The 26,774-nt window shown below is 46.7% G+C and overlaps 1 protein-coding gene across 1 annotated transcript; it reads right to left on the reverse strand.

The window, feature by feature from the left end:
• Positions 1 to 1,144: 1,144 nt before the first annotated feature.
• DHTKD1 (dehydrogenase E1 and transketolase domain containing 1) lies at positions 1,145 to 26,639 on the reverse strand. The gene is made up of 17 exons (XM_054988189.1): positions 26,393 to 26,639; positions 25,921 to 26,079; positions 23,944 to 24,155; positions 20,913 to 21,107; positions 17,687 to 17,956; positions 15,844 to 16,015; positions 15,379 to 15,577; positions 14,795 to 15,107; positions 11,631 to 11,715; positions 11,032 to 11,171; positions 9,542 to 9,692; positions 8,450 to 8,556; positions 7,040 to 7,204; positions 5,237 to 5,319; positions 4,096 to 4,265; positions 2,061 to 2,146; positions 1,145 to 1,448 (listed from the first exon to the last, which is right to left on the reverse strand). The coding sequence occupies exons 1-17, from the start codon at positions 26,598 to 26,600 to the stop codon at positions 1,347 to 1,349; spliced, it is 2,817 nt and encodes a 938-aa protein (XP_054844164.1). The 5' UTR covers positions 26,601 to 26,639; the 3' UTR covers positions 1,145 to 1,346.
• Between the last annotated feature and the right edge of the window lie 135 nt (positions 26,640 to 26,774).

A 26,774-nucleotide genomic window follows, 5' to 3' on the forward strand; every position in this document is an offset into this window, starting at 1 on the left:
CCTATGGCATTGTTTATGGAAATGTCTATTAATCTCACACTGTGTAATCTGCCTTGAGTCTCAGTGAGAAAGGCGGACTATAACTGACATAAATAAATAAGAAATAAAAAGCCCCCGAGGCATGCTTTTCCCATGCTCTCTTCTTCATTTTTCGGTGTGGCCACCACTCCCTTTCTCCAGGATCCCCATGCTATCTCCCTCTGGCCCTTATTGGCATGGTGCACTTGTGGGTGCGCGCATTATGGCAGATCTGGCAAGTTCCCTACAAACACACCCAGAGTTCTCTCGCAGAATTTGACTGGAATTAAGCTGGAAGCTTTCCCCCTATAGATCGTCTTTTCCAAAGGTAATATTCCTAGTATGATGTGTGGCTGCAAGATAGTGAAGAGCCACCCCCTGCAGGGCCAACTTGGTGGCAACACCCATCAGCACAGCAATATCCCAATCACTGCTCTCCCATCATTGCTGTGGTGCCTCACAAACAGCTGCGTCGCTTCTGATCTCTCCAAACAACATGGCAAGGTCTTGGGACTGCAGAACAAACCACATAATGAGTGGCGAGTTGGCAGGAAACATGGAAAGGGGCCATAACCTATGCAGTGCATAAATACATCAAAGGAGTCTGCTGTCATCAGAGTAGCATCTGCTTCTTAAAATTATTTTGAAATGGCAGGGGTGAAAAAGTGATATACTAGAATCAATAGAATCAGTTTCTGCCACTTTTCCACACAAGAAAGGGCTGTGATTTTTTCGAATGAGAAAGACCCCCAAGATGTAGAAACAAAACAGGAGATGGAGGGAGCTCCAGACTACACCACTTTGGGATCCCTGTCTAAGCTCACGTGGCTAAACACTCTTTTCACACATGGAATCTTGAGATATCCAGGGAAAAGGTTCCAGTCTAATCTCTTCAATATGCTGTATTTTTGTGGAGATTTTTTCAACCAAGAAATTCCCCCCATCTGCAGTCTGAAATGGTGCAGTTCAGGAAGTTTGTCATACCATCTCGCCTGCTGTTTATGTGACCTAAGTTTCAAATGGGCCTTTCTTATGGGTCAATACAGTAGTCATTACTTCTCAGAAAAAGAAGCCCGAGGCAGGGTCATCTATTTACATTTATAAAGCTGTTATTAAAACAACTGAATTCCAGAGGAGAGTGCACTTTTTATTTCCTGAAAAGATTCTTTAATTACACAGTACAGGATTTCATGTTCCCAGCTGGCAACAATTTTATCAGGCATTTTTGGTAACACTAAGGCAAAGTTCAGGGTCATCATCTTCTGGCTTGCCACAATACAAAAGCCTTGTTTTAAATTCTGACGGAAAAATACACGTCTGGCTAAGCCTCAGGCAAAGGTTTTGGCAAGGAGTTCTTCCTGCTGTTTTTGATGCAACACCCCAATGCCCACTGCAGGGGCTGGCAAGGGTGGCCTGCTGACAAGATGGAGCTGCAATTAAGCCAGAAGAGAAGAAATAACACCATTAGGCACTGGCACAATATGAGCAGGAGGAAGGCTGCAATCCCATCACCCCTCGGCGGAAGGGGTGTGTGCTTCCTTCAGCATTAGAGTACTTCCTTTTGAGCAAGCGCACACAGGCCAAACTGTAGATTGATTGGATTAATTGTTTATATTGCACTCCTACTACCAGACTGCTTAAATCCCACTGAAGCCAACGCGATTGAACAGCCAAATGTGCATAGGACTGCAGTGTTCAGCATTACTCTACAATGTTCAGAGCGGTGGAAATCCCCCATGATAAGCCAGACCCCACAAATCTCACGCTGCATGACCGCCGTGTCTCTGTTTGCTTCCAAGGTTCCATTCGGACTTCTGCACATCACTAAGGGGCCCAAGACATTATAAGCTCCTTCAGGCTTGCATACCTGTCTCTTGTGCCCAGTAGCAGCTGACAGACCACTGACATATTTCAGAATTTATTAGACTCTAAGTCAGTAATCAGTACTATAACCCATCCCAGGATTGCCGTAACTGGTTTCATGCATACCGGCTCAGCGAAAGGTTGTGTTGTTGACAATTTCAAGAAATACAGAATATTACCTTACAGGCCAGCTGTTTCTCAAACCTTGGAGACACGAATGTCCAGGGCCCCATGTTCTGTGGTTCCTCCTGACTCCAGATAAACACTGAGGCAGAAACAAAAAGGTTTTGTTAGACCAACATTTACAGAATTGCTCTAGCTTTAGCATCTCTGCCGGCTGTTGACAGTCTCGAGACCAAACACAGAGAAACACCTGAATAGTGGGCAACTTTCAAGTGATCGTCAAAGTTCCAACAGCCAGCTAGTTACATATTAAATTGAACTACATTGTCCATAAGAGTACCTTATCCAAAGCAAATATTCCAGTCTTAAATAAGCGCTCTTAAGAAAGCAGCAGTGTGAAAGAAAAGAAAGGGAGGGAGGGGCAAAAGGCCTCCTACGCAGCCTTCTACAGTTACTGGGCTGGTTTAAGTTCTGTGCACACACAAAAAGTATCCTTGATGCTAGAAGCGTCATTGAAATTTCTGTTTGCAAATAGCATAATTGAAGAGGCAAGCTGCTTCCTTAGGTGGTGAAAAAGACTAATTTACTTTGAGATTAATCTCCTGCTGCTGCTGCTGCTAGCTGGGCTGGACCTTTTTCAGACAGAAAGCAGAACAACAGATCTCCCCCTGGTTCCCATAACAGATCCTGCCTATTCAGAAATAAACTGGGCTTCTTTAATACTCTGGTTTTCTCACCACAGCCTGCCTGCCCCCCCTTCCCGCAGTTCTCTTTCCAGCAACCCTAGAAGAGCCGCAGGATCACAAGCGCCGGGAAGGATCCTCTCCTCCCCCTACACTCCTGAAGTGGGATGGAATCCAGCAACGGCCAGCAGGCCTGGCCGCAAGACTCCCTCTGACGGCTGATCAAAAGGTCGTCCAGCTTGACTGTCCTCTGCAGCGGCCAAGGAGGTGGTCAATATAGGACATCCAGGGTCTGCACCGCGTGGCCCCAGAGTCAACCGTGGCTCTTTCAAAGAGAAAATGAAAGCTAAGGAACTGAACTGAACTTGGGACCTTCGGCCTGGCAAGCACCTGCTCTACCACTGAGCCATGGCCCCTCCCCCAAAGACTGTTTTACAAAAATCTGCACCATGCACAGATTTATGCAGCACACTAAAACACTTGTGCAGGGCACTCCTCTGTCTATTTATGACTTATTCCAAGACGTCGTGGGGTGCCACTTCCCAATAAGGGTTTTGTAACAAGCAGGGTCTGAGTTGCAGAACCTTTATGGCTAATTCCTCAACCGGTCAATTATCAGTCAAGTTCAGCTTACTCTTTTTGTTCATCTCGTGCACTGAATTTTGATGTAGTTTGTCTCCAGTTATAAAAGTTTGCTGCCCCCTGGTGTACACGAGGGAAGCCCTGCCCCTCATCAATTTCCCTCCAATGAGCTGGTTCGGATACTCATCCTGCCCGCCCCCATGATGGGGAAACACAGCCGGCTGATTTGGCTGCAGGCATTAAAAGGCAATAGACGTTTCACTAAACACGCAGGAAGAGGGGAGAAGCTACAGAGCCGTCACCGGAGACTCTGCAAGGACCGCAGCACGGCATCCCGCCATGGTCCAACGCCGCCCCAGTTGGAAGAAGGGCGGTGAAATGGGATTCTCTAGTCTGACTCCAGCTTGGCTAATTCTACCAAGCTCCTTTCCCACCATCCCGTCATCTTATTCAGAGATGTTATGGAGCTCCACGTGAGCCTTCTCGGGTGCTGCAACTGCCAAATGTTGCCTACTGACTTTTAAGACAGTCGGGTCTTGAGAGAGCACCGTCAGTCCTGTCAGAGTGCTCTTTTTCGGTGAACGTACCTTTTCGAAAAAGCCTCCCACTCACCTCCATTTTCCTCTACTACTTCTGTTTTGCTTCCAGGGACTATATAAAAGCTCACTGGGACCACAGACTGGAGCCTAAAAGCCAACGACCCTAAAAGTCTGGTATTTGCTCCCAGTTTGAGATCCTGGATAACACTCCAGTGTGTTAGCAAAAGAAACCCAAACTAGAGGGACGGGGTCTGGGCCACCCTCGCAAGGAGTGCTGGGCCTCTGACCTTTGGCATTTGTAAATCTGTTCATCTCCTGCTGCAGAGCTTCCAGTGGGAAAGGGCACAGTTCCTCTACCCGGATGATTGCAGTCGTCTGCTTCTTTTCTTCAAGCATGTCCCGTTGTTTTGCCAGAGCATAGTAATGTTTGCCAGAACAGAGAACCACTTTGCTGATGCTATGGGACAGAAAAACTGGAGTTACATCAAGTACATTGAGCTAAGCAGTACTGTGTTAAAACACTGAGAGGATTCAACTGCATGGAACACACAATCTCTACAAAGGTATTTAATTTTTTATCTCCTCTGTAGCTATCGGATCAGGGAGCTCGGGTGCAAAGAGGGAGCACCAGTGTGCATTGTTGGCAAGGCTGCTGATTAACTCAGATTCAAATTCCCTGAAGCTCAGTGGACAGCCTCAGAGGAATCCTGCTCTCAGCCTGACTACCCCGGAGGGTGAGGGGAGGTTCATGCTCTGCTCTGAGCACCTTGCAAATGAGGCAAATATAAATGTAACAAAGAGTAAAACGGACCTGAGTACAAGCAACCGAGGCAGATCCCTTTCTATGGCTGTGACCTGAGTACAAGCAACCGAGGCAGATCCCTTTCTATGGCTGTGACCTGAGTACAAGCAACCGAGGCAGATCCCTTTCTATGCCTGTGATCCACCTTCAGGGCAGATTCTCAGAAAGCAGGTTACAGACATCTCCGAGGCCACACAGATCCCTGAGGAGAACAAAAATGCACTGCCCCACAAATCCTACTTCTAGGGAGAAGCAAGTCTCCGCTCCCCTCTCCCCTCCAGAGAGTGCACCGTCTGCGTACTTTTATGACAGACCACACACGGTGCACTCACGGAAGGTCCACCTGCAGCTTCCAGCCACACCCAGCCCACAAGCACAGGCCTTTGAGTATATCTTTCTTCTTCTCCACTTTTACGGACACCAAGGTGGTTTGCCAAGTCAGTGAAGAATGTTTTACTCTAATGTTAGGTAACTGAACCCTTACTACAAATCTAACAAGTATTGCTCAGATTTAATTTTTCCTCTTCATTGTAACGCAGGATTTTGTTTTATTGCCTTTTTAAGCTGACACACTGCTTGGAGGCTATCATTTGGAGACCGAAAATGAAAACAGAATTCCAAGTTACTTTTTAGGATCTACTGATGAATCACCAATGACTGGTCTGAAGGTGGTTCCTGGAGCCATTTCTGGAAGGCCTGACACAGCGGCCTACAGAGTGGGAAAGAACATCAAGATATTCATTGAGTGTCTAAAGAGCAGTCCTGAATCTTCTGAACACATCAGATCTCAGAACCGTTGTATTTAAAAGGCAACATGTGGAGGACTTAGAAACCACTATGAACACTCTAGATAATCAGGTTGTTAAAGCTCCACGTGATCTGAGAAGCTTGACCAACATCCAATAACAAATGCAACAAAACTGATCTTAAGAAATACACTTCGAGTTAAAACTTTAGCCAAAATATCAATTTCAAATATCCGTATTATCCCAGTTCCTTTTGTCAGGGACTGACTGGGAGGAAAGATTGATGAAAGAATTATGCGTTCCCCCCCCCCCTCCATTCCCCTGGTGTGGAAACTTTTGACAAGTTACAAAGCATGAGGTGAAGTTGAACAACAGCATTGGTGTCCAACACTGAAATCTTAAGCATACTTATGTGGAGCTAAGTTCCACCGATTTCCACATGTTTGTGAACAGGTTTTAGATGGTGAACTGGGGCCACAAGGACTTCCCAAAGATGCAATTTGGAAATCCCACCCCCACCCCTAAAAATATCCCCTTTGGAGTTCTACATTTGCAGAAGCACAAGCCGGCCAATTTCCTCTCCTCCCCTTTTCCCTTTGACCCCCAACTGTACTTCATGTCCTGCACCTCCCAGCTCCTGTCCGGTCCTCCTCAAACCATTTTTGTTGGTAGGGAAGGTTTTTTATAGTTCATTTGCAAATTTGTGTTCTTCTGCATACACGGGGAGTCTGCCAAGCATGCAGAAACCTTCTAGCTTGTGTGTGTGGTCTGATTTTATTGCCTTTGTGATCATTAAAAGATGCTTTAGGCTCATCCTGCATTGGGCAGGGGGGGTTGGACTAGAAGGACTGTATGGCCCCTCCCAACTCTGTGATTCTGTGATTCTAAGCCAGCCGGTTAGCAATTAGAAGGATGGATTTCCTATAAGACAGAGAGTCTCAGATGTATACACAAGAAAATGAATAATGTTTTAAAGCAACTTATGCCTTATGCTTCTCCTATATCATGGACCTGCATCAAAAGGACCAAACAAACAACACAGGAGCCCTGACCCCCCCTTGGGTTTCTTTTCGGGCTTCTCCCATAATGCACAGATGAAGACATCACACGGAAGGGCCAATAACAAAGTAGCACCCGCCCCCCCCCCCCGGAACAGACAGCGGGGTCTTCGTGGAGGAACGGACCCTATTGGTGGCCTTGCCATAAGATCCCTTCACCGACAGGAAGATGATACATCAGCTGTGGTGGGAAATGATTACATTTACTTATTTAGACGCTACCTTTCTCACTACGACTCAAGGCAGATTACACAGTGTGTGAATGAGTACAGGCAATTTCAAGGACATTTCAATAAACAATGTAATAGGGTCCATGAATGCAAATTTGCAAAGATTTAAACCCAGCAGAAATCCCATATAGAGTTGAAGATGCTGAAACAGAGCATAAGCAGTTCTAGGATTGATATATTAAGCAACACTGAACTACTCAGTAGGATCATATCCAAAGCAACAGACAGCAAACAGTAGCACGCAGTAGTGAGGCCTACGGTTCCTATCCCTCTGCTGATCCATCCCTGGGAGACCCACTTCCTTACAGTACAGCCCTCCTATCTGAGTGTATAAAGCATCTATTAGAACAAAAGGTATACAAGGCAGTAGGCAACAAACAAACATTTCTACTTACAGGTAACCTGAGCAGAATTTTGGGAGAGGCCACAATGAGTGGTTTCCGGAAATTTCGGACCATCTGTCTACGGAGCAAGTGGAAATACTGTGCTGGGGTTGTCGGGTGTACAACAGACATGTTGACATGGTCACCATCCACACCCTCCTCTGAGCTGTCACACATCTATGAAAGAACAATCATCATTTTGAAGCCAACTGTTACGCCAAACTCAGAAACACTGTCAGGATGCCAAGAAAACAGGAATTTTCCCCACAAGTGTACAAACTGCAGACAAGCTCAGCATCCCTGCTTTCTTTGGTACTTGCAGGTTTATCAATTGTTACAAGACCTAAAGGGATATACGAGGTCAGTCTCTCTGGTGGAACAACACCAGCTGCTTTAACGTGTGTAGCCAAACTGGGTCACAGTCGTGCCTGCAGGTTTGCCTGCCTTGCCTCTCGTGCACGGTGTTGCCACCTGCTCCCTGGCTCAGTCCACTAAAGGCAAGTCCTCACAAGACGTTGTAAGGGGGCTGCAAACGTATCGCAGCCTGCACCTGGCAAGACACGCCGCACGGCTTGCTTCTGGCTCCCCTGCGGAACATCTGGCCGTTGAGAATACATCCAAAGGTCTTACTGTCCGGAAGTCAATAAAAATCTTTAAACAACTGAAAATAGTGGCATGCTAAGGTGGGAAAAAACTTCACAGTTAGAGTTCATCAGAATATGTAGCGCCTATGTATCTAGGGCTAACTGTGCTACGTTAAAACAACTTTTCAAAAGAGACCTTTATCTTGTCACCGATGATAAAAAATAATCTAATTAGTTTGAAAGATATCGATGGTGACAAGCAAGACCCGGTTCAAGCAAGACCAGGGCTTTTTTTTTCAGCGGGAAAGCGGTGGGACAGAGTTCCGGAACCTCTTGAAAATGGTCACATGGCCGGTGGCCCCGCCCCCTGATCTCCAGACAGAGGGGAGTTTTGATTGCCCTCCGCGCCGCTTGGCAGCGCGGGGGGCAATCGAAACTCCCCTCTGTCTGGAGATCAGGGGGCGGGGCCACCGGCCATGTGACCATTTTCTCCGAGGGCAAACCACTAAGTTCCACCACCTCTTTGCCCAGAAAAAAAGCCCCGAGCAAGATCATACTTGGAACAGAATGTCCACCATTCCCTTGGATACCGGCGTGTGATGATTCCTTCCCACACCAAATCAGTTTGGTTGCACAGCCTGGCCCAGACAATTCAGGCCTGCAAATTCTCTAGCAAGTATCAACGCCCGCCCCCCCCCCAAATCTGTCAAACCATTAAGGCACCTCCAGACCCGTTTCCCTTCTAGCAAGCGTGTACTGCAGCACGCAGTAAGGCAGCAATCCCTGAAATGTTCATCCTCAACAAGTTCTCATGGAGCATGGTGACACGTCCAGCTACCTGCAAAAATCGCTCAATCCGACAGGAGGAATGTTCTGGTCCTGCACCATCATAGCCGTGCGGAAGAAGAATGACGATTCCACTTTGCAAGAGCCACTTTGCTTCTCCTGGGGGAGGAGGGGAAAGATTCACAGCCTATACAAAAGGGATCAGTGACATTTCTGCCATTCGCTGTGGACCGTTACATGTGCCATAACTTCACCCAGGATCTCTCTCTCTCCTCAACAACAGAAAAAAAACCACCTATGACTCCAATTGGTTCGAAAGGCAAGCTTGAACTTAGAGCAAGATCTCCCCTGCCCAAAAAATCCATGCACCTCCTTACAAATGGGTCATGCTGCTTCAGAAAAGACATCTGAACACCACAATATTGCAGCTACTTTGGCACGTAATAGGCAGAACATGCCATGCTAGCTGAAACGTCGTTCTCCTGCTCATATGCAGAATTCATACGCATAGACCCATCACTTGATGACTAGACTATCAAGTGATCCGAGCGGCACATCTGTAATAGCCACAGAGAGCTCACATGCCACAGCGTTCTTAGCACCTGAGTCCACTTTCAAGGATTCACTGTGAATCACTAAATAATAACAACAGTGTGGTTATATACGGCCCTTCTGGACGGATTAGTGCCATTCAGAGCAGTGAAGAAGTCAGTGTTATGATTATCCCCATGATACAGCTGGGGAACTGGGCTGAGAGGAGGGGCTGACCCAAGGCCACCTGCTGAGCTCATGGCAGGAGTGGGAGTCGAAGTAGCAGAGCGCTGATTCCAGCCACTTAACCACTCTGCTACAGCTATTTAAGGTGATTTAAGCCCGACCTTTAAGACATTTAAATATTTACTAAAACTGAACACATTAAACTCAAAACTAATTAAACATGACAGCAACAGTAAAAAGCCTGAAATAATGTGGTTTTAAGTTTACTCAGAAGTAAGTCCCATTTCATTCAGTGGGGCTTACTCCCAGGAAAGTTTCTTAAATCTGCAGCCTAAGTGATATGCCTGAGTAAGCCATAAAAGTAAAAACAAGCCAGTGTATTTCTTTTTCAAAAAATTTACATACATGCGCACTCTTAGCTCCATACCTCCAGAGATAAATGTGTCAAATATTATCTGAGCTCCATTGAAGAAATCACCAAACTGAGCTTCCCAAATGGGCAACAATTTGGGGCTTTCTATACTCATTCCATACTCAAAGCCAAGCACAGCTTCTTCAGAGAGGGGGCTGTTGCATACCTAACAGAGGGAAGCAAATGGGAAACTCAGAAGTCAAGTTATTTGCGCAAAAAAAAAAGTCATTTTAAATTAGAATTTTATTTTCACGTTTTCAAAAAAGTTATTGTTTCAGTTGGAGATTAGTATTTATTTAAAAATTTGTAGCCCATCTTTTGAGCAAAAGAATTCTTCAAAGCAGTCTGGGCTCATAATGAAACATGTACGATTAAAAATTAATAGAATGTCTGTAACACAAATCACAGAAATGAAGAGTATCAATCTCCCCGCCAAACTAGCAATAAGCCCTCCTCTCTCCAAAAACCCCAGGAGTCGACTTCAAACATCAAGCATCATTCCAAACAATACTGCCTTTGCGTGACATCTCAAGCCCGGCATGGAAGGGGCAGAGCTTGCTCTCCTGAGGGGGGGGGGAGCTCTCTAATTCCCCCCCCCCGGAAAAGGAGTGCGATCGTTTGGGTGCCCTGTCCCACATCACCACCTATTGTACCTCAAACTTGCAGCAGGGCCTCCTAAGAAAAAAAGAACAGCAGATTTGGATGGGGAAAAGCAGTCCTTGAAAATCCCAGCATCATCTGGGGCTTTAAAAGATCTTTGAGCGGGACCCAGAAACTTGCTGGAAGCCAATGAAGCAGCAGCATAAAATGGCGCTGTACGTCCCTGGCAGCCATTTCCAGTCATTAATCTGATGGCCGCAGTTTGAACCTGCTGGAGCTTCCAGATGTTTTTCAAAGGCATTTGTTCCACCCTTTCTGCAGGTACTCCAGGCACGGCCAGAGGTGCAAGAGAGAGGTGGAACCGGGGACGTCTAAGCAGCGGAGGAAGTCCAGGCTGAGCATTTTCCTTTCTCTCATTCTGCGGGTAATTCAAAGCTTAGGCAAGGCAAAGGACTCTTGGCTCTTCCGCTCTCAGCCTGCGGCGCACAGCTATGACCCTACGACAGCTGTGGTGGTGGATCTGGCATCACGGCAGGATGTCTTTGCGGCACAACGCCTGCGGCAAGGGGATACAGGGGGCCCTGCTGGGTTGTGTGTCTTTATTGTACTTCATTTTGTAAGCCACTTGAGTCCCCAGAGTGGGAGGGAGAAAATGGAGTAAAAATATTTTCACGAGATAGGTAAGGGTAATTTTTCCAGTCTTGGAGAGCACCCATTGCTCCTCAGAAGCCCAACAGATTACATTAGCATCAGGCACAATAAGGCAGCTATCCTAAATACACTTAGAAAGGAGTAAGTCCCACTGAACTCACCAGGATTTACTTCTCAGTAAACATGCTTAGGATTGTGCTGCAGAGAAGGCAAAGTGTCACGAAATCCTGCTCAAACAAGCGGCTACACCGTACCTCAAGGAAGCCCTTCTGATCTGGCGACATGTGATTCAAAGGGACGTGGGTTTCGCCCGTCTCTTGACAAACCAACATCGCGTGCCTCTGGCTGAAGGTTCCCCTGCCAACATCTTGCCCACTCAGACGAATGTTAAAACCTTCGAACGAAGCAAAAATACAAGCCAACAGCTCAGGACATGTGTACATGTTCCTCCTTGCAGTGGCTAACTCTGACAGTATGGAAAGGTGCAGGGACTTCTGTTGCTAAAGGAATATGAAAACTGCCCCCAAGCCCCCATCCACTCAGAAACCTGCCTACCAGTTCAGCAACAGAAACGGGTGGAGCAGATGGCCCCTTCCGGGAGGATTTAAGAATAAGTGGGACTTGCCCGATAACATGGTAACAAGCTCAGAACACCTCAAGTAAATGGCACACCAAACAATTCCCCATTAATTCAGAATCTGTTTAAAAAGCCTGAGTTGCATATGGCCGGAACTGGTAAATGTATTCTGTATTTTCCCCCCCTGTAATGTAAACTGTAAAATGTAAACTGGTAAATGTATTCACACAATACAACGCATTGTGTCCCACTGGCACTTGGAGAGTTAAGGCCTACCTTGACTGAGTAAAGAACCGAAAGCTAACGCTTCAGCAGTTGCCCAATCCAGTTTCGTTCCTTCCTCCATTCTTAGTATTCTGGACTGCAATTCAAACAGAACAAAAAAAACCATACAAATTTCAGTTCTGTTGCCTCAACAACCCAGCTTTTACCAGCTTTCCAGGTCTCAGATAATACTCTGAGTTGCCAACACAGTAGCTAGAAATATATACATTTTAAACAACAGAATGTGCATGTTGCGTGACTAATTTGAAATTGTATTTATTTAACTTGGAAAGCTCATAATGTCCCAGCAGCCTCCAATTAGTTCCAATGAGATAATGAGCAGCAAGAAATGCAGACTGGAGAATCCTCGCCGTGCATGGGGAGGGGGCCACCAGCATCTGGTGCAAACTTTCACCTTCATTATTTATTTATTTATTTATTTACTTATTTATTTATTAATTTATGTATGTCATTTATAGTCCACCTTTCTCACTGAGACTCAAGGCGGATTACACAGTATGAGATTAGTACAATCTGTATCAAGTACATTTCCATACAGTATCAAGGAGGACATTTCCATAAACAATGCCATAGGGTAAATAGATACAAGTTTACAAAGACACAGTGTTAGCAAGAATCCAATACAAAGTAGAAGAATGGCTGTTGTGGGTTTTCCGGGCTGTATTGCCGTGGTCTTGGCATTGTAGTTCCTGACGTTTCGCCAGCAGCTGTGGCTGGCATCTTCAGAGGTGTAGCACCAAAAGACAGAGATCTCTCACTGAGAGATCTCTGAGCAGAACCACAAGTGACAAAAGGCACAGGTTGGACACTTGTCAGCTTCCCTCAAGTTTTGATGGGAAATGTAGGCATCCTGGTCTCGCAGCTTCGCTCTCTGACTGCTGTCCAGTGGACTTTTCAACTGTCACTTGTCCAACATTCCACCAAGCTGCCTACATTTCCCATCAGAACTTGAGGGAAGCAGACAAGTGTCCAATCTGTGCCTTTTGTCACTTGTGGTTCTGCTCTCTGTCTTTTGGTGCTACACCTCTGAAGATGCCAGCCACAGCTGCTGGCGAAACGTCAGGAACTACAATGCCAAGACCACGGCAATACAGCCTGGAAAACCCACAACAGCCATCGTTCTCCGGCCGTGAAAGCCTTCGACAATACAAAGTAGAAGAAAATACTGAAACAGAACATAATCACTTCTAGGACTGACATTAGACAACATAAAGCACAGGTAGTACATAGGAGTACATATTTAAAGTAACAGATAATATGTAAGGCAACATAGCGGTGAAGTCTACAGTCCCTAACTCATTAGCGAAGCATCTGAGACCCCCTCCCTACAATACTTCCCTCCCTTTCGAGTAAAAGTGGTCCAACTGTCAGAAGGTTAACGTAATAAGGGGGGTGTAATGATTCCAAGTAAATGGGTGCCTGTGTCTTTAAATGCTTGGTTTGAGCTAGGTGAAGAGTGGGGGGTGAAAGAGAGGGGTGAGTGAGCGATATGATTGGTTGATGACTGAGATTGTGGGCGGAGTGAAGGCAGTTGAGACTGGGAGGGCAGGGAGAAAGGTGGCAGTCAGAGGAAGGCAGGCTGGCTGTGTGCTGCTGCCTGAATATGTTGGAGAGTTTATGAGAGAAAGATGACCTGTGCGGAACCTGAACTGAGCCTGTTTGTGAAAGGACACTCAGTCAGGGAAAGGGAGGCCAGCTGTGTGCGGCCTGAGGAGTTTTAAGCATTTCTGTGAGACAAATATTGAGTTAGAGAAAAAGAGGATAACTGTGTGTGGAGCCTTGGAAGAGATCTGTGTGAATGAGAGTAAATGAAGTAACTTTAAGAACCGAGAACTACATCTATGAAACCAATACGCTTCTTGACTAAATAAACATTTATTTTGTTTTGTTATATCCCAGTGTAGCTGTCATTGCTATATCCCATTCAGATCCTTAGGGCCACATAGAACCACGAAGGAGCCTGACGCTTAAACACGTTACCAAAGGGGAAATTTGAATAAAATATTTTGGAATAATATATTCCTGGTGGCAGCAAACTACCCAGAGGGTGTAAGGGGAAGATTAAAGGGAAAATCTACCCCAAAGAAAGTAAAGATCATAACAGGGGGCCACTGGCAACACAATCAAGAAGCAGTTTAAACTCTCTTACACAGAAGTATCTCCATGTGATTTCAGCCACAGGAATCATATAATAACTTTGTGTGCACCAGTAAGTTGTGTGAATTGGCTCATGACAGTAAGGGGCCTGTAGACTTCAAACTCTTTACTTGATTAACCTGTGGGCATCAATTTTAATTGGCAAGAAAAAGATTCAATCAGTGATTAAGGACATACTTTATTTTTTTACCAATAGTATGTTAGTATGTGAGAGAATAAAAGAAAAGAGTATTTTCTCTTTCAAGGAGTAAGTTAGTTTAGTAAATTATACGTCATCACAAAAATGCTTCTAAATGGAGGTTTTGAAATATACAGATGTAAGGAATCATATTTAAAATACCGCAGGCTTGCTTGAGATCACTCTGCCAGTTGCCAAGTAAGGCAAAATTGGAATCAGGGTGTTCTCTGTCTTTCTCAAGTATGTGCCGTGGCCAAAGAAAGCAGAAAGAGGCGAAAGACAGGGGCCCCTGAGTGGGGCTTGGCAGTACCACGAGCCCATTACTGTATGTTTTACCTAATCTCGAAAAGAACTTTTTTTTCAATGATTCATGGGGTTGTAATGGGTGGTGGTGGTGCTACAACTTTGTATTAAGCTCCGAGAAATTATACTTGGGCCTTGCATATGTGCTTTCAGATATAACATCTTGGTAGATGAGGTATACATCCAGGGCTTTTTTTCAGCGGGAACGCGGTGGAATGGAGTTCCGGCACCTCTTGAAAATGGTCACATGGCCGGTGGCCCCACCCCCTGATCTCCAGACAGAGAGGAGTTGAGATTGCCCTCTGCGCCGCCAAGTGGTGCAGAGGGCAATCTCAACTCCCCTCTGTCTGGAGATCAGGGGGTGGGGCCACCAGCCATGTGACCATTTTCTCCAAGGGCTAACCTACCTCACAGGTTTGTTGTGAGGACAAAATGGAGAAGAACAATGTAAAGTGCTTTGACTCCTCACTGGGGAGGATGGTGGGGTAGAAACAAAATAAATAAATAAATAGAGTACCTGGGCATGGGTCTTCAGGATATGGCTGTGCAGCTGCAGTTCCTCTGGCACAGCCACAGACTGGACCCCAATGAACTGAAGGAGGGGAACTGGCATGCCGGTGTCCCATGTGGTGATCCTCGCTGATGGTTCCACCATGCTGCTCCAGTGAGCCTGAAGATTGGTGGATGGAGGAGTGTACAAAGCCATGTTGGCAAGGTGCTCGTTCAGCTGAGAGTAACAGGATGTCTTTATCTCAGACACCTCATTTTCGGTCATGAGTCCCTGGGCGACTAGATTGTCTGTGTAAGTGTCTGGAATACTTTTACGGGACCTACAAAGGGGAACAAGGTTGTTAATATGCTCGAAGTTCACTCAGGTGTAGATCAATACCTTTACATTAGATTGACACATCAGACAACTGTCCTAGAAAAATGGTTTGGAAACTTTCAGTTAAATATTAGCAAAAGCAAGTTAGCAGGGAGGAACAATTTCCTCTGATCCTACTGGCTTGGACAAACATGACCAAGTGGGACCCTTTTTGAAAAGGCATTGCAGACGGCAACAAGGATGTTCTTCTTCACCTTCGCCACACAAAGCCATACCTGATTATTTTGTACATGGTAGGATTAGTGAAGAATGGCTCGTCTAGTTCATTGTGGCCCCACTGGCGGTAGCACAGCAGATCCACAATTACGTCATTACGGAAATGACGCTGGTATTCAACTGCCAATCGAGCGGCTCGGGCAACTTCTTCAGGGTCATCCCCATTCACGTGGATGATTGCACAGCCAACTATCTTCCCTAAAAGTGGGAGAAAATGTCAGAGGCCACACGCAACCAGAGACCTACCAGTGATGTAGGGCAGTTCAGAGGCTTAATAGGCCTGGGTTTTGCTGATTACCTCAGACTAAAAACGAGAATGTTGTCAAACGACGGGGAACAGGTGCGGGGGTGGGGGGAGCATCACATGCAGCCAATGAGGTATCTCCAGCTGGGTGGGACACAACATTTTTGGATGCAGGCCTATGTACAATATAAACATTTTCCTCAGGACCTGGAATACATACCAATATCACTACAGTACAGAGATGACCTCCCTCGCTCAGCGGGAGTGGTATAACCCAGCTGGTTGTTGACAATGAGATGGATGCTGCCACCTATTCTAAAATGCGGCACCTTAGAAAGTGTAAATGTTTCAGGAACAATTCCTTGGCCGGAAAAAGAAGCGTCACCATGAACCTACATCACAGAAAGAAATGGAGAAGAGATGCAGATCACATGATGTCTGTTCAATATCAACCTGTCATACTACAGTATTTAGTCTATTTAGTTCAATATTCAGTGAAATTGCAACATTTACTTCATTTATACCCTGACTTTCTCTCTAATGGGGACCCAAAATGGCCTGCGTCATTCTCTCTCCTCCATTTTACCTTTACAACAACGCTGTGAAGTAAATTAGGCTGAGAGAAAGTGTAAGTGGCCCAAAGTCACCCAGCAAGCTTCCATGGCAGAATGAGGGTGCCCTAGCCTCACATTCTAACCATTACACCACATCATAAAACTAGGAATCCTGAATTTAGAAATATGGAAGGTAAAAGTCACCAATAATGTACATATGATTCTAAGCTCCCTTCAAATAAATAGGTGATGGGTATTTTATGACGTACTGGTCATTAGATCCTTACACATTTTATGGCCAATAAATCAAACCACCATGTCACATTAAAAGAGGACCACCAAACCAGATGATAGATGGGGGATCCATGGTCAAATGCAGTGCAGAGGATGAGGAAAATTTGACTAGGACTGTAACGCTGGGAGAAATAATCCCCATGGCCCTCTCCGTGCCGTTTCCCCCTCCAGCTGATAGTTGCGTGATGGGGAAAACATAGCAGGGAAATGTACCAGTGTCAGCATAGACAGACAGAAGCCCAGGAGGAGAGAGAATGGGGAAAGCAGTACAAGGGGGCACGGTCAGCCCCGCCCTCCCCAGCAGCAGGGTCTCCGTCTAAGCCCTCTACTATTTAAGGCAATACGGGAAACTGATCAGGTTCTCCAGCATCTCATTAAGTTCAGTCCCGACTTGCATATTACAGGATATAAAAATGGTAAAAAATGGTACTCCTATGCAAATTATGTCCTTTGAGCAGAGCTTTAATTAGAAAATCCAAAGGCTCTGTTTCTCTCTCCTTATGGTAATGCCATTTTCCAGATTTTTAAAATCCTATTAAAATATGTGTTTCTTTGTTGTTATTTCATCCATCTACTATTAATATCCTTATACTTGATGTTGTAATATTTAAAATGTTATCTTTATATACTATAAGCTGCCTTGAGCATAAAGAAGCTGGATATAAATGAATCCTTTTGCTAGTCTTCCATTTGCCACCTGTTAGTGGTTCCCATTCTTTTTCTACAGGAACTCCCACCTTGTGGAACAGAGGCGGGGGAGGGGCGTCACCTTTAGAAGTTTTCAGGAGATGGTGTAAGGCTGGTTTCTTAGGAAGAGCTTCCAAAATGGGGTTTAAGTAACATGTGCTTTCTTTTACTTTGAATGTTTTTAAGCCATTGTGAACAACATAGTAGTAAATAACATGTTAGACCAGCCCATGTTTAAAAAAAGGGGTGCTGTGCATAGCTTTCATAATCTTTCTAAACAACCTGGAGCCTGCAAGAGAAGAGTACCAGCTGAAATTACTTATTTGTTTGATTATATTTCTATTTGGCCCTCACGGCAACTTGCAAAGAGGTCCAGGCATTGAGCAGGCAATAACCGAGTTAAAGGTAACATTATAATGCTCCCCAATGCCCACAGACCATTTTCCAGGCCCACAGAACCCAGCCCGGCCGTGGCACCATGCCGCATCAAGTTGCACTTCCCCACCAGACAGTTATCCTTCCGAATACCTGCAGGCAGATGACCTTGTCTCCAGGCTGTGCGGAACTCTCTAGCGAGTAATCTCCGTCCTGAAGCGATTGTTGCCTCCCCCGTGTCTTGCCAACAGCCACAGGATTAATGGCTTCCAGATGGGAAGGATTTGGTAACAGGATGGCACGAATAGGCCGGTGAGACCCAAAGTCCAGATCTACTGAAGCAGTCAAGTGGGAGAGAACATCTCCAATCGCTGGTGAATTCTCTGGGAATTCGCTTAAGCCTCGCATTTTACGGAACATGAGCTTCACAGACAGATAATAAAATTGTTCAAATACTTTCATGGATTATGTTGGATGCAGATAAATAAAAGTTGTCTGTACCAGAGGTCCCCAGACTCCTCCCCCCATAATCCCAGCAACTTTAAACGCATCGCCCAAAGAACCTCAATCCTTTTAAACTTGTAATTTCAGTTAGATATCCTTTTGTCGAATCATGGGACATGCCTTGTATTGCTTCAACATTAACTGTGGTCCATGTTGGGGGGGCTGGAAATGCTTCCATGAGCATTTTGACATTTGTATCCCTTACAGTCTTCAGGGAACTCAGGGAAGTGTACATAAGCAATTCCACTATATAAGTAACAGCAACCCTCTAAGGAAGATTTATTACGGGTAGTCACGTTGATCCAAAGCAAAATTTTATTTTTATTTTATTTAGCTTATATATAGCTCGCCTTTCTCACTGAGACTCAAGGCAGACTGCAGAGTAAAAGAAAGAAAAAAATGCAATCTTACAAACTAAAATATCCAATGAACAATGAATACAAAACTAGAAATTCAAAATTCAAACAAAATGCAAGGAACAGTGACAACCAACCACCTCTGGCAAAGTTCTAGTGTGAGCTATAAAACACAAGCTTTGTTGACACTTCTATAAATAATCAAAACAACGCAAAACATCAGGGCTTTTTTTCTGGGGAAAGAGGTGGTGGAACTCAGTGCGTTGCCCTAGGAGAAAATGGTCACATGGGTGGTGGCCCCGCCCCCTGATCTCCAGACAGAGGGGAGTTGAGAGTGCCCTCCACACTGCTGAGCGGCGTGGAGGGCCATCTCAACTTCCCTCTGTCTGGAGATCAGGGGGCGGGGCCACCAGCCATGTGACCATTTTCAAGAGGTTCCGGAACTCCGTTCCACTGCGTTCCCGCTGAAAAAGTGTCCTGCAAAACATGCAAGCTTTAGAGTTCTTCCAAAATGTTCATCAGGCAGGACATTAAAAAACAAATGACATCCTAAGTAAGAGAGACTAGCTCACTAGAGGGCATCAGAGTTTAACGATTTAAACCCAGGTCTATAACTCTATCCCCACTATTTCTGGAGCCTCCATGCCAAGTCATGTAAATGGCTCTCAGACATTTTGACCACTGGCACACGGAAACGTTTCCAGGGGCCCTCACGTGGACAGCCACCCAGTTTCAATCATGTCACCAAAATTATTTTGAACATTTTGCTACTTTTCCTATTTCACAGAATTGTAAAGGTTCATCATTCAGAAAGGTTTACAGTGCCATGCATCTGATGAAGAGAGCTGTGATTCTCGAAAGCTTATGCTACAATAAAGTTGGATAGTTTTAAAGGTGCTACTGGACTCTTTACTATTTTGCAACTACAGACTAACACAGTCTGTCCCAGGGAATGATCCCAGGGAATTGTCTGTCTCGGTACTGGAGGTGCGGGATGCTGGGTGCACCTCCAACCTTTTACGATCCGAGTCTAAATGGATCTTCGCACTCCAGAGTATGAGCCCAGGGGGTTTAAACCTCTCCATTGACTATACCTGTTTTCTTGGCTAATGAATTATCAGTGCATCCAGTTCTTTGTGTGAGTCTAGCTTTATTTTCGGTATTTTTGTTGTATGGTTGTATATTTGCAGTTCAGTGTAGTACGACCCCTTTAATTCTGTATGACTCGGTGACCCAGGAGAGTGAGTATAAATGGAGGGGCGTGTCGTTGAGTTCTTACATCTGTCGATTGAATTTCTGCTCTGTACTGGTGGGTGTGTGAGGAGTGTTGGTTACGGATAGTGAGTATTTATTGTTATATATGTTTACAGTTTGGGGGGTATATGTAGGAATGTGGTCCAGTTGTGATTATTTATTATTATATTGTATTTAATAACCCCTAGAGACTAGCCCTGGAAGAAGAAGCTCCGAAACGGGAATTGTAAATGGAAGCTTTAGCCCGTCGGCTAGCGTGGTCCCTTTTATCCTTTGCGTGATCCTTTGGACTGTTCTCTCCAACCCTTCCTTACTGCACTCTCCACCTCCAGTTGAGCCCATCATTGAATGGTTGTAAAATTAATTACCTTGGCGACAGACTGCTGTTTTGTATTTATTGTAATTATTGTACCTTTTGAAGTTTTGTACTTTGTTTACACACTTTGCACCTTTGCACTTTATTATAAAGTATTATATAACTATTACTGTTGTGGCATCCTCCGGTTGTTGTTCTCACCTACTTGAGCAGATATAATGCATAGAAAGAATTGGGATGGAGTGGAAGAGATGAGTAACTGGACAATCACATCCCCGGACTCAATCTTTCCCTGCAAGGCACTGTAAATTCTCAGGAGCTTCAGCACAAAAATTTATACATTTTCTTTATTCCCTTTGACTCTCAACAATCCAAGAGTAATAGGCATGATCAGTGCTCACCAGCCTATTTTGGAAGGAGGGGTCTTTTTTTAAAAAAATTCTGCATATTTGCGAGCCCTCCAAGCAGGCAGAAACTCCTGTCTTACTTGTGCAAGGCCCTATTTTGCTGCCCCACTGATAGAGAAAATCACCCAGTTTGCTATTATGTGCAAATGATACAAGGGGACTCTATTGACTGGATGAGAAGTCTTAATTATTCGTAGCAGTTTCTCCTGAGACAGGATGGTAATCAAGATGTACTGTGAATTAAGCCCCTGCCCCCGTTTTTTAACAACAAAGGACTAATGTAGTATTTTCCATGTTTTTTTCCTGTTCCTTCTGATATTTACACCCCGTGCTTTGGTTTTGCAATATATGGAAACTTTTTGGCAGAAGCACAGACATTTCCACGTGACTTCTATAACCATAAAGTTAACTAAAGAACGTACTGGAAGGTGTTGAAATATTCCAAAACAGTTCTAAACATGTCTAAGAGGGAACTATTAGAACCATTAGAAACAACGGAGCAGACTCCCAAACTATGCTTGAGGGGGAAAACCCGCCCTTACCTCAGGGGGAAACTGAAGAAGCCCTGTGAGGAGATTCAGTCTGCCGCGATGAGGCATTCCCAGAACAATGTCTGTCACCCCCCTGTATGAGCACAGCTTTAACACCTCATGAAAGAAACCCATCATGCTCTCTGCTCCTTCACCGCCGTATCTTTTCACCGTGGCAAACTTTGTAGCCAAAAACCGATCAAATTCCTATGAAATATAAGGGGAGATATAATATGGACAATGTGCATTCTTTCAAGTAACGCCCATCGCTCTGAAAGTGGAAGCATGGTGGTACACTGGCATTGCCCCTCTCCACTCCAGTAGGAACCCGACTCCCCTCTCCAAGGTATCCCACTTTTTGGCCACCTTGGCTCTCCCCACAGCTTACAATTCAAACCAACAGAGCCACATTAAAGCAAGGGCTGTAGTGGACTGGGGGATCCGTTCTCTCTGTCCTCAGCTCCTTTGCCTTCCTAAGAGTAACAAGAAGGATTTGAGAAGACAATGAATGATCAATCCCACTGCTATGGCTGCCACTGCAGGTCTTTCTAATTCCTGCCAGAGGTTGACAGGTCAACAGGTTTGCTTGAGCCAAGATGTAGCATTTACCAAAAATTCCGTTTCACTGTGTCCTTCATAGACACCAAGGTAAGAACACAAGGGCATGTTCATGCTAAATTCAATTCAATTCAATTTTCTTTAAATTGTGGTTTGTCAAAAAACAGAAGCAACACAGAACAGCATTATCATCAATGAAGCAATTGTTTATAAAGGCAGCCTCACAGTTCAATTAACATAACAAAGTCTTAAGAGATATTTACAACAAACCTTGGCAAACCAGCATTTGTACTGGACAAATTTAACGTCCCCTACATTATGCATTTATTATGATGCAGGCAACGGCAAACCACCTCCATTCATCTCTTGCCTTGAAAACTCTACGGGGTTGCCATAATTTGGCTGCGACAGGATAGCGCTTTACATACATACACAGAGCTATATGTAACAAAACTTATTCAAGTTAGAAGTCCCGACAACTCTAAAAAAAAGGGGGGGGCCAAATAGAAGATTCGTGGAACAAGCAATATAATGCCCTCCTACCCATACAGATGCTGATTTACTAGAATTTTGCTCTATGCATAAATGTTATAAATGTTAGTAAAATGTTGTTGAGCTGCAGGACTTTGAATCTTCTTTGGGGAGGGGAATAATGATTTTTGTTCTTGGGATAAACTATAGTTGCCAACAACAAGCACCCTTTTTATTGGCCTCTCTTTCCTTCTCCACGAGCTCTTCTCTGATAGTCACATGTGGCCCCAAAATGGAGTTAGAGGCCATCTTCATGACAAATACTTTCTCCCCAAACACAGAAAAGGCAGGACTAGAATAAACCTACCGTGATCTCATCAAGCTCATGTTAAATGGACTCAAAGAGAAACTAGCATCTCCCATGTGCCTAGTCTGAGAATGTCTTTGAAATTAATCAACGTGCATTTAGCTACAAAAGGAGCAACCTTCCTATTAATAAAGACTTAGGTGCAGATCTGTATTTTGGGACAACATATGACCCAAAACTAGCAGGTAAGGATGGCTTCCCACAATTTCTGACCAAACAGGTAAACAAACCTGGCTCTAACACAAATTTTATCTGCCCCAAGATTTTTTTCCTTTCTTTGGAAATAGCCTCAGGGCTTGAATATTTCATCTACTTCATCTTCCACTAATCAGAGTGTACCAGTTTACTCACTTGGCTTCCTCTTCTCTTCTCCAAGCTCAGGAAAAAGGACACTGATGGGTTTTTAATTCATGTTCCAAGGCCTATAACCAAGGCCAGTCTCTACACCAAGGTGTGTGTCATTCTGCTCTTGTTCCCTAGAAACTTCCTGTTTTCGGCACCTACGCCATACTTCTCTTCCACTCTGGATCTGTACTTAGAATGCCATCTGGGTCCCTGCCTTGGGCCCTGAGACTGTGCACAGGCTTCATTCCTTCTGCCTGTGTGCAGCCTCACTCTGCCTTACCCCTCTAAATTTATTACCTGTTGGATTACTGACTGCCCTGCCATGTTGGATTTCTGCTTAGAACCTGCATAAATAGATAGCCACAAATCTCATTCTTCTCTCATGCTTCCTCTCTTTGGACTTTCTTCTCCTTCTCCTCTGGAGTGGTACTTACTGCATAGTGAGTGCCGGTGTTTGCTTGATATTATCAGGACAGCTTGAGTGGTATAATAAAACCGTGGCATTCTAGACCTCAATATGCTGCTTCCAAGCTTACTTAGGAGCCCTGTAACTTACTGTGCAATCCTAAAAAGAATTATGGGCTTAGACTGGAGTAACTCTTCTTAGAATTGCCCTGTTAGCCAAATTAATCCTTTGCTATTCTTTGTGTGCAAATTCCTTGCAAGTCTCATATAAATTGAGCAGAAGTGACAAACAGTGGAAGGCTCTTCCTTCTGCTTGCAACTCCTAGGGGTGTATTTGTGCGGAACTGAAAAGGGCGTCTCATTCCCATCCACATGTCTTCCCATCCACGCGCAATGACAACAGGACTTGTCAGAAGGCACCACGTATTATTCTACCGCCACAGGCATTACTTTCCTGCACAATCTAATTTACGCCACTCAAGCAATGCAGGCATTCCTTGCAATTAAGGTTTTCCAAAGAGGGCAGCTATTAATCCTTTAATCTATTAATGACCTTTTTAACCATTAAGAGATTCTCTCTCTCTTTTGTTTAAAGTATAAAAACACCTGAAGGAGAGAGCCTGAATCAAGCCCAAAACACTGGAAGAAGAAGAGGGTTTTAAAAAAACAACAACCCCTTTCCGCATGCATTATATTCCAGATCTCCACCCCCTCCCTGCCCAGTCTCAATTTGCCCCGTAAGGAAACATACAGACCACACCTCCGTTGGTGCTCTGGTCCCTTGAAGAGGCCTGTGCCTCCCGGCCAAGGATCCCTTGAAGAGGCCTGTGCCTCCTGGCCATGGATCCCCTGGGGCACATCTCATTCCCTGCTCAGATATCCACAAGGGTGAGGTACCTGAGATTCCAGCATGAGCCGGCACAAGTGCTTTTTCTCCTCTGTAGTGAATGCCTCTCGCTTCAGCTCCTCAAACCTCTTCGCCATCCATTCTCTCTCTTGCATGCTTGCCAGCTGGCTAGTCTCTATAGATATACGCCCACAATATGTATCATCCAAGTAAGACATGACGTCCTGGAGAGACGCTTCCTCCTTTCCCATATTCAAAACTCCTGGGCAGGGTGGGGAATGTGCAATGCATTAGATTTGTTCTCTAGGCAAATGGCAACAGAGCGATGGATTCTCAATGACAATCTGAATTCAGTTCAGCATTTAACTAGAATCTCTCCTGATTTTCTTGTTAAAAATAAGTGGGCCTCAAAAACATTTCTAAAGTGCATTAGATCAGAAAGCCACAGTTATGGAAACTCATTCATAAAACACTTGACCACAAACACACGAAGCTACCTTTTGCTGAATCAGACCAGAGGGCCGGGATTGGTCTAGTCAGACTGGACAGGATTTCAGGCTGAGATCTTTCCCATCACCCACCACCCCATCCTTTTAGGTGGAGATGCTGGGGATTGAACCTTTTGCATGCCAAGCAGATGCTGCACTGCTGAGCCACAGGTTCACTCCTTTACTTTAGACGATGCTTGCCAGGTACAACAACTGACCATGCTCTAGAATATGACATGTTTTCCTGCTGTGGCACAGAAGATACTCTGCAGAGGCCAGTAAAAAGGAACCCGGCAGGTTAGCTGCATTTGTGTTTAGCTGCTCTATCAGCTCTTGCCAGGGATACTAGTTCGGGAAGGAGCCATGCCCCTCTCCCAGCACGCACGGTTCCTGTTTTGCAGAGGTTACAGGTGCAAAGCGGGACCAGGTTGTGCAGAATCCACCTCCAAGTTGCAATGGCTGCATATTAACTGGGACTTAGATTCTTGCACTGCTTCACCGCTATAATGGCATCCTAGTGAAATGGCCAGAAAGCACTTTTGGCCTCTTCCTCGGATACCTGGACACTGCTTGGGGAACCCCACAAATCTTAGTATTTACACATTTCCCCGCATCCAACTGCCTCGTCGTAACTTTGGGAAATTCCCCCCCTGCTCTTCCTTCGCTGCCTTGTGCACTGCCAAATGCAGCCTGTATGCTGACTGGGGTACTGCCGGCAGGACGCCTGTGTTTTCCGCCAGTACACAGAATCTTGTAGCATCCCGTATTGGATTTCTATTTGCATTTACGTTTCTGCAATCTCTACTCTGTCACTGTGGTTTTTGAATGTTTGATCCTATCGACTTACACTGTGCAATACGTCCTGAGTTTTAGTGTAGAAGGTCAACTGTCAATCATGTGACCAAACAAACCAGGTACAGCCTCTCAGGCTTGCACAAGGAATGAAGTAAGAGCAGAGAAATGCTTTTGGCTGCAGTGCTATGCATGCTCATCTGAGTATGTCCGAGCAAACATCAATATTACTTTGGAGTAAACGTGAATAGGTCAGGCTGCCTGCCACTGACCCTTGTACTCTCCTGCGGCAACATCTGGCCACGGTTCCCTATGGCTCCTCCGGGATCTCTCTCTCTCACACACACACACACAAAGCAGGGTAGGGGACGGCGGGAGAGCCATGCCCCGCGGCAGAAAGCCTTCCATTCCATCATCCGCAATGCTTTGGGGGAGCCTAGGCCAGGAGGGCATCGTGCGTGGTCTGGCCCCGGCGGCATTGCAAAGCTGCCGCATGTCCACTCCCGAGGCCTCCACAGCTGTCCGGTTCAGCAGAAGAAACGGGGCTAGAACGATTTCGTGACAAATCTCCGACGGCGCCGGGCTTCGTGCACAACCTCCAAGGAGGCCTGGCGAGTTTTCTGGGCAGCCGCTTGTTCCCCGCGGGCGTGGAGGGGGCTCAGCAGCGGGGTGGCCTGCCCGAGCCCCCCTGGCCTGGCCTGGTGCTGGGCGGGCCCCGCCAGCTGCTCCCCGGGCGACGCGCCCTACCTGCCGTGCGGAAAGGTCCTCGCGGGGCTTCCTCGGCCAGCGCCTGGATCTCGGGCGGCGCGTCCGCAGCAGCCTGGCCCGCACGCAGGGGGTTGATCCGGGCCGCTCGGTGGCCGTGCTGCCGATAGGCCGCCACCAAGCGGGCCAGGCCGGGGTCGCCTGCAGGGCGGGAAGGGGCCGGGGTCAGCAGCGCGCCCGCCGAGTCCCCCCCGGGCCACGCGCCCTCGGGGCCCGCGTCTGCCCCCGTCCTTTCGACGGCGGGCGCGGGGCGCGTTAGGCCCGCAAGGGAGGCCTCGCCGCCTGCAGCAGCCCCCGGCGGCAGCGCCGGGCCCGGGAGCCGCGCGTCGGGGGAGAGGCAGGTCCGCCCTGCGCCGCGCCTAGCAGGTCCCCGAGGAGACGCGCCGGGAAGGCGCCCCGCGCAGCCCGCCCCCGGCCCAGCAGGGCTCGCCGCGCCGCAGCCGCGCCTGCCCACCTGCCCGCCGGCCGGCCTGCTCCCGGGCGCGCTCCTGCTCCCGCCGCCGCTCCGCCCCTGGGCCGCCGCCGCCGCCGCCGCCCTCCGCCCGGCTGCTCGGCCGGTAGCCGTAGACGCCGCGCTCCGTGCGATACCCGCGCCACCGCGGGGCCCCGCCAGAGCAGGCGGCCAGCGCCCGCGCGCCCGGCGCAAGAGCCCGGCCAGCCATCGCGCGCCCGGCCGAGCCCGCCGAGCCAGCCCAGGCAGCCGGGCCAGCCGCGGGGCGGGGCGAGCGGAGCCGCCCCCGGGCCGCGTTGGCTGAGCCGGGGGCGGGGGAGGGCAGCCCCGCCCCGCCCGGCACGCCCAGCCCGCCCGCCCGCCCGCGGCGACGGAGGGCCCGCGC

Source organism: Eublepharis macularius, chromosome 9 (genome assembly GCF_028583425.1).
Source record: "Eublepharis macularius isolate TG4126 chromosome 9, MPM_Emac_v1.0, whole genome shotgun sequence".
Classification (NCBI taxonomy): domain Eukaryota; kingdom Metazoa; phylum Chordata; class Lepidosauria; order Squamata; family Eublepharidae; genus Eublepharis; species Eublepharis macularius.

What these genes read in the sequence shown, in the direction of transcription:
- DHTKD1 (XM_054988189.1), bottom strand. Translation starts at nt 26,600, where the DNA reads ATGGCTGGCCGGGCTCTTGCGCCGGGCGCGCGGGCGCTGGCCGCCTGC. An exon ending in ACCATGTACAAAATAATCAG is followed by an intron (nt 15,108 to 15,378) that starts GTATGGCTTTGT and finishes TCCCCTTTGTAG; the next exon opens with GTCCCGTAAAAGTATTCCAG. An exon ending in AAATTCTGCTCAGGTTACCT is followed by an intron (nt 5,320 to 7,039) that starts GTAAGTAGAAAT and finishes CCCACTCTGTAG; the next exon opens with GCCGCTGTGTCAGGCCTTCC.